General features: G+C 40.5%; 1 protein-coding gene and 1 long non-coding RNA gene across 8 annotated transcripts; one reads left to right on the forward strand and one right to left on the reverse strand.

The window, feature by feature from the left end:
- Window positions 1-59: 59 nt before the first annotated feature.
- stx16 (syntaxin 16) lies at window positions 60-15103 on the forward strand. Of its 7 annotated transcripts, none has more exons than XM_014167190.2 (10): window positions 63-497; window positions 1324-1353; window positions 2248-2259; window positions 2420-2527; window positions 6713-6853; window positions 10168-10330; window positions 10539-10627; window positions 13311-13454; window positions 13615-13695; window positions 13844-15103. In XM_014167190.2, the coding sequence occupies exons 1-10, from the start codon at window positions 366-368 to the stop codon at window positions 13943-13945; spliced, it is 1002 nt and encodes a 333-aa protein (XP_014022665.1). In that variant the 5' UTR covers window positions 63-365; the 3' UTR covers window positions 13946-15103. The 7 variants fall into 7 exon arrangements, with proteins under 7 accessions (XP_014022668.1, XP_014022667.1, XP_014022665.1 ...); XM_045705018.1 differs by having other exon boundaries at window positions 63-446; XM_045705019.1 differs by lacking the exon at window positions 63-497 and adding an exon at window positions 556-1189.
- Window positions 5650-8182, reverse strand: LOC106583264 (uncharacterized). Its single transcript, XR_001323468.2, has 2 exons — window positions 7352-8182; window positions 5650-6793 (listed from the first exon to the last, which is right to left on the reverse strand). It is a non-coding gene; the product is annotated as an uncharacterized lncRNA (long non-coding RNA).
- Window positions 15104-15137: the final 34 nt, after the last annotated feature.

The raw sequence follows: 15137 nt of genomic DNA on the forward strand, positions 1-15137 counted from the left end.
TATATTCTCTTTGATAAAGGTCTCCAATTCAAATTAGAAGTGTTAACCGGGAAGTGTTTGGTCACGAAGCTCTTATTGTGTATTTACGTTTTCCACGTCGATGAGGCCAGAACACCGACCCTCTCTTCATTACATGTTTCATTGAAGACAGACTTCATATTTTATTTATGTACTTCATAAAAGCGAAAGATAGAAAACAAACTATATGTTATTGTGGGGACAGAAAGGGGAAGAACCCTTCGATTAGCCGGTACAGGCTAGCTCGCTAACTTTCCTTGCATTGCATAGTAGCTAGCTAGTCGTTGGAGTCACTGTGCGCTACGGGTTGTTATTTGATAGCTGCACATCCTAAGTGTAAGTTAATCATGGCAACTAGGCGCTTGACCGATGCCTTCTTATTAATGCGGAACAATGCAATCCAAAATCGTCATATATTGGCTGAGCAAGTGAGTACATACGGCTCCCGTCGTACTCTGAGTACACGTAGCAATCCGGCGGTGAGTCTAACGTTAATCGTCTAGATTTGACGTACGTACGTGTGTGTGTGTGTGTGTGTGTGTGTGTGTGTGTGAGAAAGAGAGATGGCAAACACATTAATAAGTTAGCCGTAGCTTGATTAAGTCTCCTCGTTAGCTAACTAGCTAGTGGCCATCTACCACACATGGATATGATGTTGGCTACTTGCTGCATTTAGCTGTCAAGCTAGAACGCAACAACTAGGTACAGTTAGCTGTCAAGCTAGATGCGCACATTTGCCTTGGCCTGAGTCATGTCACAGAGGCATGTATTTAGAGTACAGATGGCCTCAACTTGCATTACCAATCATCTTAGAGCGTGGATTCTCCTTTGGCATTGTAAAGTCAATTGAAGCAATGCATTTGTCAAAGTAAGAAACGAATTAAAAGCTTGGCTAAAGGTAGAACATTAAGTTAATTTTAGGGGCAATGTTCAGTACTTGATAAAGAAGGCATAACAGTGAATGAGTTGGATAGTCTTTTGTTATAGAGCTGGTCAAATGTAACAATTGACGTGTTGCATTTTATGACGTGTTTGTTTGTAGTGTGTGCCCTTTTGCTTTTTAGTGAGTTGCATGTCTTTCTCAATCCTACCATTTAGATGGTGCTTTGCTCTGTTTTAGATTTAATTGATCCTGTGCTTGGTGTTGGGTTGTTAAACTGTTATTTTCAAGGTATTTGACAAACTTTACATTGATATAGCCTAGGCCTAGTTGTTACTAAGATATTTGTATATCCTAATTTAGAATACCTAGTTTGCACTGTTGGTCACTGATATATATATTTTCTATTTTTCATTATTGACCAGGATGCAGGGCCTTTTACAAATGCTGTCTATGTAAGTCCATAATATCTTAGCCTATTTATTTAGCATAGTTTCAAAACTCTAAAGAGGTTATAATTTTCCCTTTCAGTCCCTCATTCGTTCACCCTCCTACTTCTGGGCACTAAGGTGTTTTGACTATGGGACCATTATTGTGTCAAGCAGCTTCATAGTAGAACTCAAATCCAGATTTTGAAATGCCTTCTTTTCATCCACCTGATTGTGGATAGTAGAGGAAGCGTTAGGCCCAATTCATTACAAGACAAATCAGTCGTCTGGCTTTTTGGGGCATAGTAATGTTTGTTTGGATCAAAGAGCTAATCCAGTGGTTACTAGGCTTTGAGTTTCTGAATTAGTTTAGGTGCTCCTCCTTGTTTTATGACATTATTTCTCTTGCATGGTGTTCTGGTTGCTCATGCTGAGTGATCTGCATGCATATCAAAATCCTCTTATAATGCTAATCTTTGTCCTGCATCTTTCCTTTCTCTTGGCCTATATGAAATGCTTCTGTGCTTGGGCTAATCATTTGGAGATCAGGGACATAGGCTAGCCCTATTTCTTTGCCTTCGCACACACACTCATGTCACACTTCACTGATCCAATGTATTTAGGCCTAGCATAGATTTATCAAAGACAGGCCTACCTTTTTAAAGGCTGATTTTACATGTTTGAAGAACCTCAATTGATTGATATAAAATTGCATTTTTTAGGTCAAGATTTGACGTTTTGGAACATTAGTATGATCCCTCTTTAAACGGTATCTGTGACATTGCATGACAAATGTCTGTATGAAGCTGATCACTGCTTTTTGTCTGGGGCTCACTTACTGTTACTTCTGTCTCACTTCATCTCACCTCTCCCTCTCTCCTCATTGGATGGGACTTCGCTGGGGTCTGCCAATCACATTAGGAGCTTGATGAGGTACTGTCCAATCTCCTTGTATCCAAACTATACTATCAGAGTCCCAAGGACCTATTCTTCTGGGGGAAACATAAACCATGCTTTGTATGGAAAGTCTGCAAACAACAATGCTTGAAATGGGAAATTATATGCTGTGTAATATCTGTGATGTTCCTATCAGTTGGCTGATGACCGCATGGCCCTGGTCTCTGGGATACGTTTGGACCCAGAAGCTGCCATCGGAGTCACCAAGAGACTGCCTCCCAAGTGGGTAGATGGGGTAGATGAGGTAAGAACCAATCACATGCTTTCTACAGTACTTCAGTATGAGAATTATTTATTCATTTTTTTGTCTATACAGTGCATTCGGAAAATATTCAGACCCTTTCACTTTTTAACATTTTGTTACATTACAGCCTTATTCTAAAACAATACCTCATAATGACTAAGCGAAAACATTTTTTTTTTTTGAAATGTTAGCAAATGTATTAAAAATAAAAGACATAAATACTTTATTTACGTAAGTATTCGGACCCACCTGAACTCGAAATTGAGTTCAGGTGCATCCTGTTTCAATTGATCATCCTTGAGATGTTTCTACAACTTGATTGGTGTCCATCGGTGGTAAATTAAATTGATTGTATATGATTTAGAAAGGAACACACCTGTATATAAGGTCCCACAGCTGACAGTGCATGTCAGAGCAAAAACCAAGCAATGAGGTAGAAGGAATTTTCTGTAGAGCTCCGAGACAGAATGGTGTCGAGGCACAGATCTGGGGAAGGGTACCAAAACATTTCTGCAGCATTGAAGGTCCCCAAGAACACAGTGGCCTCCATCATGCTTAAATGGAAGAAGATTGGAACCACCAACACTCTTCCTAGAGCAATCGGGGGAGAGGGGCCTTGGTCAGGGAGGTGACCCAGAACCTGATGGTCCATCTGACAGAGCTCTGGAGTTCCTTTCTGGAGATGGGAGAACCTTCCAGAAGGACAACCATCTCTGCAACACTCCACCAATCAGGCCTTAATGGTAGAGTGGCCAGACGAAGCCACTCTTCAGTAAAAGTCTCATGACCAGCCCGCTTGAAGTTTGCAAAAAGGCACCTAAAGGACTCTGACCATGAGAAACAAGATTCTCTGGTCTGATGAAACCAAGATTAAACTCTTTGGCCTGAATGCCAAGCGTCACGTCTGGAAGATACCTGGCACTATCCCTACGGTGAAGCATGGTGGTGGCAGCATCATACTGTGGGGATGTTTTTCAGCGGCAGGGGCTGGGAGACTAGTCAGGCTCGAGGGAAAGATGAACGAAACAAGGTACAGAAAGATCCTTGATGAAAACCTGCTCTAGAGCGTTCAGGAACTCAGACTGGGGCGACGGTTCACCTTCCAACAGGACAACGAACTTAAGCACACAGCCAAGACAACACGGGAGTGACTTCGGGACAAGTCTCTGAATGTCCTTGAGTGGCCCAGCCAGAGCCCAGACTTGATCCCGGTCGAACATCTCTGTAGAGGAATAGCTGTACAGTGACGCTCCCCATCCAATCTGACAAAGCTTGAGAGGATCTGCAGAGAAGAATGGGAGAACTCCCCAAATACAGGTGTGCCAAGCTTGTAGTCTCATACCCAAGAAGACTCGATGCTGTAATTGCTGCCAAAGGGGCTTCAACAAAGTACTGAGTAAAAGGTCTGAATACTAATGTGAATGTAATATTTCAGTATTTTTATTTTTAATACATTTGCAAAAATTAGCTTTGTGCATTATGGGGTATTATGTGTAGATTGAGGGGGGGAAATGATTTAGTCTACTTTCAAATAAGGCTGTAGCGTAACAAAATGTGGAAAAAGTCAAGGGGTCTGAGTACTTAACGAATGCACTGTATACAGTACCAGTCAAAAGTTTCGACACACCTACTCATTCAAGTGTTTTTCTTTATTGTACTATTTTCTACATTTAGAATAATATTGTAGACATCAGAACTATGAAATAACACATGGAATCATGTAGTTTAACAAAAAATTGTTAAACAAATCAAAATATGTTTTATTTTTGAGATTCTTCAAAGTAGCCACTCTTTGCCTTGATGACAGCTTTGCACGCTCTTGGCATTCTGTCAACCAGCTTCATGAGGTATGCTTTTCCAACAGGCTTGAAGGAGTTCCCACATATGCTGAGCACTTGTTGGCTGCTTTTCCTTCATTCTACGGTCCAACTCATCCCAAAACATCTCAATTGGGTTGAGGTCAGGTGATTGTGGAGGCCAGGTCATCTGATGCACCACTCCATCACTCTCCTTGGTCATATAGCCCTTACACAGCCTGTAGGTGTGTTGGGTCATTGTCCTGTTGAAAAACAAATGAAAGTCCCACTAAGCGCAAACCAGATGGGATGGCGTATCGCTGCAGAATGCTGTGGTAGCCATGCTGTTTAAGTGTGCCTTGAATTCTAAATAAATTACTGACAGTGTCCCGAGCAAAGCACCATCACACCTCCTCCATGCGTCACGGTGGGAACCACACATGCGGAGATCATCCGTTCACCTATGGTCTCACGAAGACACAGTGGTTTGAACCACAAAATCTCCAATTTGGATTCATCAGACCAAAGGACAGATTTCCACCAGTCTAATGTCCATTGCTTGTGTTTGTTGGCCCAAGCAACTGTCTTCTTCTTATTGGTGTCCTTTAGTAGTGGTTTCTTTGCAGCAATTCAACCATGAAGGCCTGATTCACACAGTCTCCTCTGAACAGTTGATGTTGAGATGTGTCTGTTACTTGAACTCTGAAGCATTTATTTGGGATGCAATTTCTGAGGCTGGTAACTCTCATGAACTTATCCTCTGCAGCAGAGGTAACTCTGGGTCCTTTCCCGTGGCGGTCCTCGTGAGTACCAGTTTCAACATAGCGCTTGATGGTTTCTTTTAACTGCACTTGAAGAATTTTCCGCATTGACTGACCTTCATGTCTTAAAGTAATGATGGACTGTCATTTCTCTTTGCTTATTTGAGCTGTTCTTGCCATAATATGAAGTTGGTCTTTTACCAAATAGGGCTATCTTCTGTACACCACCCCTACCTTGTCACAACACGACTGATTGGCTCAAACGCATTAATAAGGATAAAAATTCCACAAATTAACAAGGCACACCTGTTAATTGAAATGCATTCCAGCTGACTACCTCATGAAGCTGGTTGAGAGAATGCCAGGAGTGTACAAAGCTGTCATTGTGGCAAAGGGTGGCTACTTTGAAGAATATAAAATATACTCTGATTAGTTAACACTTTTTTTGGTTACTACATGATTCCATATGTGTTATTTCATAGTTTTGATGTCTTCAATATTATTCTACAATGGACAACATAGTGAAGATGAAGAAAAACCCTTGAATGAGTAGGTGTGTCAACTATTGACTGGTACTGCATATCATATTTTTATTCACAGTGAATGAAGTATAACAATGTAAAGACATTGTACATTTTTTCCCCCTTTTTGTCCCCCCTCAACCAATCTTTGAGGCTACGGGAGGATTGATATATTTCCAATAAAATCTGTCTGTGGGCCAACAGGGAGACAAAGGCAATGGCATCTAGCTGTCTATTGGTCAGGGAAGAATTGTTGTTTGGTACTCCAAAAATAGCCTTTTCTGCACTAGGCTGCAACTCTATATCCAATGCTTCAGAAAGGGTCTTAAATATAGTGGACCAATCTACCGGACAGGACCAGAACATGTGAGTCAAGTTCGCCAAGGAGATTTTACACCTGCCACATGTACCATCAATTTGGGCAGAATTTTAAGAATCTGGCCTTACTGAAATGGATACGGTGAAGTACCTTAAATGGTATAAGGCTGAGCCGGGCACAAGAGGAGCTTCCATTTACTTTATTAAGTAAGGCACTATTTCAACCTTCATCAGAGATCTCTCCACCAAGTTCCTTTTCCTTTTGAGGACTATGTTATTAAAGGCGTAGTTTACTATTTTACAACTTCTTGATGTTAGATGGTCCCTCATCCTGAAAGTAGTTTATAGGTCAGGAGAAACTAATCCATGGTTCAGTTTTCTTTAAACAGCCACAACAAACTGCAGCTTACTTTGGCCACCACAATCAATGGCTTTGATGCGGACATATGAGCATGTTAAAAAAATAAATATAATATTCATGGCCAAATCACCTTTTAAGTAACATCTAACCAAATATGGAGTTTCAGGGTGAGGAACAATCTAACATCAAGTTGTAAAATAGTGAGCTAATCCTTTACGTTTAGGCTATTACATATGCCTAGTTTCACCACCATAATGAAACTATTGAGCTGTAGATACTTCAGAAAATGTCAGCCTATTAGTATTAGCCTATACCAAATTCCAAGGTCCCGTGTCAGTCTTCTTTAAAATTGCATTTTTATTGGAGCTTTCAGTGCATGTCCTGTTCTCTTGCATCTGTGTTTATCTTGTGGTTGCGTGGGCTTTCAGATTCAGTATGAAATCACAAGGGTCCGGCAGAAAATGAAGGAGCTGGCCGCCCTCCATGATAAGCACATGAACCGTCCCACCCTGGATGACAGCAGTGAAGAAGAGCATGCCATAGAGATCACTACTCAGGAGATCACACAGGTTGGTCAGTGACAGAGGAGTCCATACAAGAAACCCAATTGAAGACAATATATTTATTATTCATATCACTAATATTTATTATTCAAATCAAATTTTATTGGTCACATACACATGTTTAGCAGATGTTTTTGTGGGTCTAGTGAAATGCTTGTGTTTCTAGCTCCAACAGTGCAGTAATATCTAACAATTTCACAACAATACACACAATGCACACAAATCTAAAGTAAAGAATATATAAATATTTGGACGAGCAATGTCTGAGCGGCATAAATATTGTAGAATAGAATACAGTATATACATATGAGATGAGTAATGCAAAATATGTAAACATTATTAGTGACTAGTGTTCAATTATTAAAGTGGCCAGTGATTTCAAGTCTATGTATATAGGGCAGCAGTCTCTAATGTGCTAGTGATGGCTATTTAACAGTCTAATGGCCTTGAGATAGAAGCTGTTTTTCAGTCTCTCGGTCCCAGCTTTGATGCACATGTACTGACCTCGCCTTCTGGATGATAGCAGGGTGAACAGGCAGTGGCTCAGGTGGTTATGGTCCTTGATGATCTTTTTGGCCTTCCTGTGACATCGGGTGCTGTAGGTGTCCTGTAGGGCAAGTAGTTTGCCCCAGGTGATGCGTTGTGCAGACCTCACCACCCTCTGGAGAGCCCTGCGGTTGCGGATGGTGCAGTTGCCGTACCAGGTGGCGATACAGTCCGACAGGATGCTCTCAATCTGTAAATGTTAGTTGTCACGAGAATTTTTATCCCAATGTTCTAACTGAACTATTTTATAGCTTTGACCAATTCCCAGAGGTTGTAAGGCTCTGGTTAATGAAGAATTAGACAAAGTCCCAGTCTGCAATAGATCAACACTTTATTCAGAGAGCGCTCTGCCCCCCAAAAGCAGAGCCAGTCTTTTATACACACACAAATCCTTATCTTAGGCTACTCCCTGTTCAAACAAACAGTATTTTTCCACTTCTCCTCCCCCGTTGGGGCCCCTTGGTTTGAAAACCTCTAATGGTTTTCTGTTATCTGTTTTACATCTGCACCCTGCTCGCATAGCTACAAAATAATATAATTCCCTAGTTCTAGAATTCTAACAGAGCTACACACATTCTCATTCTAACACATTTCACACAGTTGTTCAATTTTGGGTGGAATACGTTAATCATTACCTTTAAACATTCAAATTCTCCTATCATTAGTGACTGTACGTACGGGGACAGTATATCCCGAGAGAGACATGTTTCCGTGAAACAGAGTATGTTACAATCCCTGATGTCTCTCTGGAAGGAGATCCTTGCCCTGAGCTCGTCAACTTTATTATCCAGAGACAGAACATTAGCGAGTAATAGCGATGGGTAGTGTGCGTGCCTCCTGAGTCGGACTAGAAGTCCACTCCACTCCGAATACCTCTTCTCCTCCGGCGGTGTTTTGGCTCAGCCTCTGGAATCAGTTCAATTGCCCTGGGGGGGTACGAACAAAGGATCCGTTAACATCTACAGTGACAGAGATGGGAAGCTATACAAGAAACCCCATTGAACGAACTTTGAATTGTCACTACTATTATCACCTAAGATACCTTTTACCTCAGCTGGTGACACCTCATAAGTGGCCTTCTGGAAAAGCCACCGCCTTTAAGGAGTGCCTAATAATTCTTGTTATGAATGGAGCTCTTTGTTTGACAATATGATCTAATGATATTTAAGACTTTACGTGTTTACGTTTGTGCCTTTTTATAAGGGCCTACAGTATATGCAGCCTGCTGATGTAATATGTCAACCATTGTGGCCATTCTTGTTATGTAGTAGAATAAGAACCTATTTTTTTTCAGTAAGTATTTCTCCGTGCTTTCGGTTCGTGTAGATTTAGATGTGTTGCTTGGGTTTGTGTAGATTAGTGGTGCAATTGCTAATAACCCATCAACAACCACACGACTATATGTGATAAAGAGAATCTAAGGCTCGCACAGACCCCAACCCGCAAATATAGAAAATGCGCTGTAGGCTACAGTCAGATGGCGGACCGATTTTATAATTATTATTTTTGACAGGAATTTTTATTGCATAATTTAGTTGTTTTCGGCTTATAATTTCGGACATTTTGGTAGGCTATTTGTCAGTCATCTTGTCTATAATTGGATACATGCAGCTTCTCTTCTGTCATTAGATGTTGCCCTAGAAGACTAAATAAACCCTTGCTCACCAGAATAAATTATAATGAATGCTTCAATCTTGTTGACATCAGTAAAGTTTTCTCTGTCAACTCTGCTTCTTTTGTGGAGCAAAGACATTTAGCGACCGGGGAGAAAATGCAATAACTCTTTCTGTGCAAAATGTCCAAATTACATCAGTTTGACGGGTTGTAAGGAAATGGAAAGCTGTGAAAACGACACATGTTTCTGATAAGATTTCAGTTTGGCCTGGATGCATATTTTATGTGGTTGAAATACTGTCAGCTTTCATTTATTTTTTACATCTACAGACAGTCCCTAACTGGGCATTCATTTGCATTCTCTCAAGATGCTGAAACAAATAATATTTATCCACTCCTGTTCCCAAGTCAAAATGTACATTTGGTGAATCACTTTACAGCAAGAAGTTCTTAATTCTGCAGGATTTAATATTAAGTCTGTGAGGGGGTTATTGACCTACAGTCAGTTTCCAGATTTCAGTTTCCATTTAATCCATCTGAACAGTAGGCTACAGTTGCATTGACGTGCCATAGGCCTATTTGAAGTCCCCGTCAAGTGACTGTCATGTTTTTATAGCTTATGCACTGCTGTCGTCCTCTTTTACCACTTCACCAAATATTTTTCTGGCCCTCCTTTCTCTTTATTTTCAACTCTCCATTTCTCAGCTTTTCTCATATTTCTCTGACATTGTCCTTTTTGGCTCAGTGGATGACATTAACCTTTTCTGCCCATTCACAAAAGCATTTAGTGGTTGGCGTGTAGGCTATTTGGCGCAAGTAAAGTTAGCCCCTAAAGCTTTTTACACACTAATGCCAGATGGCTTAAAATAAGGAAAGAAAAACCTCAATGTAGCCTATAGATATAAATTATACATTTATGGATTTCTTTTTTAAAAATTTTTTTAAAGAATTTGTTTTCTCTTTATTCAATCCGACTCTTTATGACCCTAAACGCGCCCGCCATACGGATATAACCACGGGATTGTGGGTTGAGTTAACCTGCACATCACTAGTGTAGATATTAATTATTTATTTTGAATTTAAATTGTACAAAGGTCAAATGTTTTTCTCTAATATGGCAAAGATACATTGAGTGCTTGTTCCTTTGCCTGTGTGTGTAGATGTTCCACCGGTGTCAGCGTGCGGTGACAGGTCTGCAGTCTCGCTGTGGCCACTGCACAGAGCAGGAGGAGAGGCTTCTGAGAAATGTGGTGTCCTCGTTGGCAGGGAGCCTGCAGGAGCAGTCCACCAACTTCAGACACACACAGTCCAGTTACCTGAAACGTAAGCGAGCACTCAAACTGAACGCTGGTATTTCACGTTACTATATTTACTCCTACACCACTTCAGCTATCTTCCATCCCTCACTTCTCTCTCTCCTGGCACGAACTTGCGCACACACACACTCTACATTTCTCTGGTCTTAGGTTTCACCTCCACCCTCATCATATGTCTCTTTTTATTGTCATAATGTTGATGCTTTCTGTTACAGGCATGAAGAATCGCGAGGAGAGATCAAAGCCCTTTTTTGACTCCGGTCCTCTGATGGAGGAGGATGAAGACATAGCACTATATGACAGGGTGAGCTTGGAACTGACACTGTCAGTGTATTTTGACATTGTTGCTTATACATACAGTTGAAGTCAGAAGTTTACATATACTTAGGTTGGAGTCATTAAAACTCGTTTTTCAACCACTCCACAAATTTCTTGTTAACAAACTATAGTTTTGGCAAGTCGGTTAGGACATCTACTTTGTGCATGACACAAGTAATTTTTCCAACAATTGTTGACAGACAGATTTCACTTATAATTCACTGTATCACAATTCCAGTGGGTCAGAAGTTTACATACACTAAGTTGACTGTGTCTTTAAACAGCTTGGACAATTCCAGAAATTATGTCATGGCTTTAGAAGCTTCTGATAGGCTAATTGACATCATTTGAGTCAATTGGATGTGTACCTGTGGATGTATTTTAAGGCCTACCTTCAAACTCGATGCCTTTTTGCTTGACATCATGGGACAATCAAAAGAAATCAGCCAAGACATCAGAAAACAATTGTAGAACTCCTAGTCTGGTTCATCCTTTGGAGCAATTTCCAAACGCCTGAAGGTACCACGTTCATCTGTACAAACAATAGTACGCAAGTATAAACACCATGGGACCACGCCGCCATCTTACTGCTCAGGAAGGAGAGGCGTTCTATCTCCTAGAGATGAATGTACTTTGGTGCGAAAAGTGCAAATCAATCCCAGAACAACAGCAAAGGACCTTGTGAAGATGCTGGAGGAAACAGGTACAAAAGTATCTATATCCACAGTTAAACGAGTCCTATATCGACAACCTGAAAGTCCGCTCAAAACCGCCATAAAAATAGCCAGACTACAGTTTGCAACTGCACATGGGGACAAAGATTGTACTTTTTGAGAGAAATGTCCTCTGGTCTGATGAAACAAAAATAGAACTGTTTGGCCATAATGACCATCGTTATGTTTGGAGGAAAAGGGGGGAGGCTTGCAAGCCGAAGAACACCATCCCAACCGTGAAGCATGGGGGTGGCAGCATCATGTTATGCGGGTGCTTTGCTGCAGGATGGACTGGTGCACTTCACAAAATAGATGGCATCATGAGGAGGGAAAATGATGTGGATATATTGAAGTAACATCTCAAGACATCAGTCAGGAAGTTAAGCTTGGTCGCAAATGGGTCTTCCAAATTGACAATGACCCCAAGCATACTTTGAAAGTTGTGGCAAAATGGCTTAAGGACAACAAAGTCAAGTTATTGGAGTGGCCATCACAAAGCCTTGACCTCAATCCCATAGAAAATTTGTGGGAAGAACTGAAAAGGCATGTGCAAGCAAGGAGGCCTACAAACCTGACTCAGTTGCATCAGCTCTGTCAGGAGGAATGGGCCAAAATTCACCCAACTGCTTGTGGAAGGCTACCTGAAACGTTTGACCCAAGTAAAACAACTTAAAGGCAATGCTACCAAATACTAATTGTGTATGTAATCTTCTGACCCACTGGGAATGTGATGAAAGAAATAAAAGCTGAAATAAATCATTCTCTCTACTATTATTCTGACATTTTACATTCTTAAAATAAAGTGGTGATCCTAACTGACCTAAGACAGGGAAGTTTTACTCGGATGAAATGTCAGGAATTGTGAAAAACTGAGTTGAAATGTATTTGGCTAAGGTGTATGTAAACTTCTGACTTCAACTGTAGGTGTACCTTTTTGTCCAGGTGTGAAAGGGCACTGGAGTGCAATAGAGATTGCATGATCTGTTGGTGCGGTATGCAAATTGGAGTGGGTCTAGGGTTTCTGGAATAATGGTGTTGTGAGCCTTGACCAGCCTTTCAAAGCACTTCATGGCTACAGACGTGAGTCATTTAGGCACGTTACCTTTTCAGGGAGAGTTTTGGTTAAAAAATATTTTGCTGTTGGCCATTCATTTCATAAAGGTCGGATTTATTTCTCCACATAACCCTTATTATAAATAATGTTCACTCCCGAACAAGAATGTGTGTTCCACTAAGTTGTCTTGTTGAAGCCTCATGAAAATCGGTCAGGGGAAAACCCTGTATTCTTTGTTGTGCTTTATCTTGATGTAACAGGAAGTCACCCTTAGATTTTAACAATACTCCTCTGATTCATCTCATACCACATGTTTCATGTGGATATCCACCAAAATGTTTACTTAACTTCAGTTTGATTTCTTGAGATGGGCAAAATAACATTTATTTTTAAAGGATTCCTCTTTTTCTGTGAGATGAGCAATAAAATGGCAAGCAGTTTACTGAAGCAATGCAATTGTGCAATCTGTTTGAAAGGTGCAATGAGAACATTATGAATATCAAACTATTATTTAAACTAGATAAATGTTTTCATACGCTAGTTTGAACCCATTGAAATGACAGTGTGTGTCACAACGCTAACAAAAGAGATAAGTGGTATTGAGCTCTACAGCCTATATGTCTAAGGTAGGGGAGTGATAAGATCTTTAGAGCCTAAACAGACAGAACAAGAATTCAGCCTGGTTGATAAGGAGCCAATAACAAATCACTCCTTTGTGTGGTGTATGAAGAGGTTACTGGACCGCAGTGAAAATTACCTGTGAATAGCACTATTCGACTGAAGTATTTTCATAGCATTTAGACTGTAACAAAACTATTTTTCCCCCGCAGAAGGGAATAGGGTGCCATTTGGGATGTAGACAAAGTTGTATTCAGTGAACCCATATTTCTGATCTCTCCCAGGGGTTTACAGGTGACCAGCTGGTCCTGGTAGAGCAGAACACCGTGATGGTGGAGGAACGTGAGAGAGAGGTCAGACAGATAGTCCAGTCCATCTCTGACCTGAATGAGATTTTCCGAGACCTGGCTGGAATGGTGGTGGAACAGGTCTGTGAGGGAAACCCTATTCAGTGTTTGGAAACGTGACACCATCATGTTTGTACCTTTGTAATGATTAACATCAATAACAAACTGTGTCAGTATGGCCCATGGATATGGCTTTGTATGTTTTCCCAACTGATTTGTTTCTTTCTTTATCCAATATCAGGGCACAGTACTTGACAGAATTGACTTCAATGTGGAGCAATCGTGTGTCAAAACAGAAGAGGGGTTGAAACAGTTACAAAAGGTGAGGACACAATGTTAAAGATTGTTGATGTTTCAGATGTGTGTTGCACAATGGTTCAAACGAAGCCCAATTGATGATTATGTCCATGAAAAAGGGAAAGATGTTATCTTGCCTGCAAACTTATAACATTTTCTCTGTTTTCTTGCAGGCTGAACAGTATCAGAAGAAAAACCGAAAGATGCTGGTCATTTTAATCCTTACTGTTATAGTTGTCGTTTTAATACTTATTCTATTTGGGACTAAGTTCTAGTGATGCATTCCTTTGCTTTTGGTATGTTGTGTGTGTGCTTGTATGAGGGTCATATCTGTACTTCAAATGATGCTGAATACCTGTCCAACTTTCCAATCAACATCTGAAGAATCACCCTTCCAGAATCTTGCGCTGTATGACTCATGGAGATGTTGAATGCATGATTCCTAAGAGAGGACAGCCAGGGAGAGTTCCTATTTCACTTTGGAACATGCCTGCACACACCCACTGTCCGCTCCAATACCCTCTTGAATATGACCATATCCATGTGTCATGGTACTGCTACAAAGAAACACAGAAAAAACACTTCTTCAATTCCCTTGTGGTAGACTACTGATTGTCATGGCCATCTAATTTGCCTGTTTTTGGAGAAAATAAGTGGTTTTCTTGTGAGAGTTAGCATCATCTGTCCAGTTTTAGTGTAAGCTCTGCTCTTTCATGTATGTTATTCCAGGAGAAGATTTCTGACAATTCAGCTACCGCACAGATGAATACTGAATGTCTATGAACGAGGAACATTTGTCTCGTGGTGTTGCTTTTACAGACCCTGGTCATTGCATACACTTCATTCGTTGAGCATTTGTTTCATTTTCTGCTTTTTCATGTTTCTTTTTTCAAAGAGGGAGAAATTACAATGGTTTTTGTGTCTCTCAGTGACTGTAGATTGAATACCAATAGTTCCTTTTGGATTCAGACCATCCTAAATGAATGTCTCTGTACCAACAGCAGTGTCTTTCATGATGGTGCACATTTAGATCACATGACTGCTTTCTCTTGTTTTACACTCCCTTTCTCTTGTTCGGTATCACTAACTGATACATCAGTTGAGTTTATTTAGTCTTTTATACCTCTCACAGTTTGCACATATCGAAAGACTGATGATTGGTTTCATGTCTGTCAAACTACTGTCTCCTGTATATTATGAAATTATTTATTTTGAATTTAAATTCTATAAAAGGTCAAAGGATTTTGTCTAATATGGCAAAGATGTATTGAATAGCCTAAATTGTCTGGCAGCCTGTTTGCAAGCTTTTGCACTCAGAAATTACTTTGCCGATTCCGCTACAAAATCAACACTACAGTTTCTTATGAAGAATGGTCCTGTTTTTTGGAAAGATATGTGACTCATTTCATGATAAATTCTAAATAGAATTCAAAGTGTGCTGAAGTCTTCCTTTATTACTGACGATGA

This window comes from Salmo salar, chromosome ssa22 (genome assembly GCF_905237065.1).
Source record: "Salmo salar chromosome ssa22, Ssal_v3.1, whole genome shotgun sequence".
NCBI lineage: Eukaryota > Metazoa > Chordata > Actinopteri > Salmoniformes > Salmonidae > Salmo > Salmo salar.